Genomic DNA, 2,322 nt, shown 5'->3' with positions numbered 1-2,322 from the left:
ACATAGGACAATCACAGGGACTTACTATGAAGAAAATTGAAGACTGCATTGGTGAGGAAAAGATCAGAAAAGCCACACTAAGGAATGTTTTCCATCATGACAGTGAGCCTGCTCATTCTCCAAGGATATCAATGATTGACCTATGAGAATCTTGTTAGGAGACTTTCCTCTATTCACTAGACAGCCCTGAGCTTAACCTTTAACTTTTTTTTTAACTCAAAAGCAGGAGTTCCTTAAGGATGCCACAATTTCCATTTCAATATGGTGGAAATAGAAAAGTACAGAATTCTTTGGGGAAGGGTTAGAGAGATGTAAACAATAGTTTCACATTTTGCTAGTTTTGTGTAGGAAAGGTTTATATGATTTTGTAGCCAGGCTTTTGACCTACCCTATATTAAGACAAACTTGACCTGCCGATCTTAGATAAGGTTATATAATAGTTACCTTATATATGTTCTGGTTTACATATAAGTTCAACTTAAAGACTGATTTAGGGATGAAACTTATTCGTAATCAGGTGACTCCCTTGATTCAGTAACTATCATAAAGGAAAAAATTAAAGAAAAAGTTAACTATGTAAGTAAATATGAGGAGGTTTTAAAAAGTTCTTGGAAAAATGGGATTAAAATATAAAATTTTTCCATGAACTTTTTGGAACCCTCTTGGATGTTTTCTCAGTTTTTCTTGGAGAGGGAAAATAATCTAGTGGGGAAAATAGTGGTCTTTGAAATGTAACCTTAAGAAAGTCACTTAATCTTTCTGGGCCTCAATTTTCAGTCATCTGTAAATTGAGGAAGTTGGACCAACCGGAAGAATCAGCATTGCCCTAAATCAGCATTTTTCTAGTGCTGCTACGAGGTAGAATTGACTCAGTGGAAGCAAGTTTGGTGTTTTGTCTTCAGCTTTCCTGGTCTCAATATGTTAGATTGTATTTTTCAGGTGAAAGATGATTAAGTGGCAAAAAATACGAGAGTTAGTGAACGTTTTGTGTTATAAATCCTTTCTTTTCCCCCTCTTCTATTTTTCAGAATGGAGACAACAGAAAATGGAAAAGCCAGCCGGCAGTGAAAAGTGACGTGTGGAATGAAATTAGCATATTGCAAAAATATTTTCTTCAGAATTTGATAAAAGTACTTTTACAGCAAGATTGTATAGTTAAAGTGGCCTGGACTGGTTTTTACATTTTAAAAAAATTTTCAACTAACTTTATCCTTTTTGTACTAATTGTAAAATTGGCACAAATGTCAAATATATACATTTTAGATGTGTCCTCCTAAATTCACAAATTTATTTTGTGGTAAAAGGTATCCCCTTGGAAGTATTTCTTAAAAAAAAAAATTAGGCCTTTCTTTGCCAAATAAAACTCTTTAAGATATCTGAAATGTAAAGTACTGGGGTGTTACTTTAGGAAAAAGATATTTATTTGATGACTAACAAAAGCACTTAGAAGTCTTTTCAAATTTTACTAGAATTTAGATAGGTGTTGCAATATATAATATAAAATCTTGCTTATAAATATGCATCATACACAGTGTTTTGTTTGTTTTTTTTAATCTTTTTTTTTTAAACATTTTATTAGGGGCTCATACAACTGTTATCTCAATCCATACACACATCAATTGCATACACAGTGTTTTAAAAATGTTTTTGTTATTTTATATTTCATTTTAAATGATTTTTACACATGTGTTTTGTCTATTTAAAAGAAAAGCATTCAGGTATTTAGTGTAAATTTTAATTTACTACTATTGGATAATGCTATAGTTTCTTTGCTCCTAAACATTTAGTATTCACTGACTTTTCACAGACTTAGAGGAAAGGAACATTCCTAGGTTATTTTTCTTATCCCTGAATAATATCTTAGTCTCCCTGTTTCAGAAATGCCCTGGTTGTGTGGTGTATGCTTGCTGAGCCTTCTTGATAATGCTTCTTTATTTGGAAGCTCCTAACATGATGCAAGAAACTTGTTATTTCATTATTGAATATTGTTGTTCTAGGCTCATCACTGTTTCTTTGAGTGTGTTAGAGGAGGAAATTGTTATTTGTTTAAATACTGAGGTTCAATTTGGGGGCTTTATATTTTCTGTTTAAAAAACAAATAGTGTTTAAGCCAAGGGTGTGGCAAACTCCCTTGCCAACCCAGCAAACTTGACTTTGCTCTCATCTTATCGAACCTGTCCCGTTCTCAGCCCTGGCATCTGCCTTCCCCCACAAGCTGGAGCCAGCTTGTTTACCTCTGTGTGTAGGTGTACACTTAGTAAATCGCACACAAGCAGACCAGATCTAATCAGATCCTTAGATTGAAAGATCTTAGGAGCTGTA

The 2,322-nt window shown here is 33.5% G+C and overlaps 1 protein-coding gene across 3 annotated transcripts in view; it reads left to right on the top strand.

Moving 5' to 3' along the window:
- Positions 1 to 1,382, top strand: part of INTS13 (integrator complex subunit 13) — a 33,323-nt gene extending 31,941 nt beyond the window's left edge. For all 3 annotated transcript variants that reach the window (XM_045288480.1, XM_045288481.1, XM_004699986.3), the window contains one exon: positions 1,029 to 1,382. In XM_045288480.1, the coding sequence (XP_045144415.1) occupies positions 1,029 to 1,068 (40 nt within the window). In that variant the 3' untranslated portion in view covers positions 1,069 to 1,382. The remainder of the gene's footprint in view (positions 1 to 1,028) is intronic.
- The last annotated feature ends 940 nt before the right edge of the window (positions 1,383 to 2,322 follow it).

Source organism: Echinops telfairi, unplaced genomic scaffold (genome assembly GCF_000313985.2).
Source record: "Echinops telfairi isolate 266 unplaced genomic scaffold, ASM31398v2 ScPeMD7_21;HRSCAF=78, whole genome shotgun sequence".
NCBI lineage: Eukaryota > Metazoa > Chordata > Mammalia > Afrosoricida > Tenrecidae > Echinops > Echinops telfairi.
Note: the sequence above shows the minus strand (reverse complement) of the source record. Positions and strands in the feature narration are given on the sequence as shown.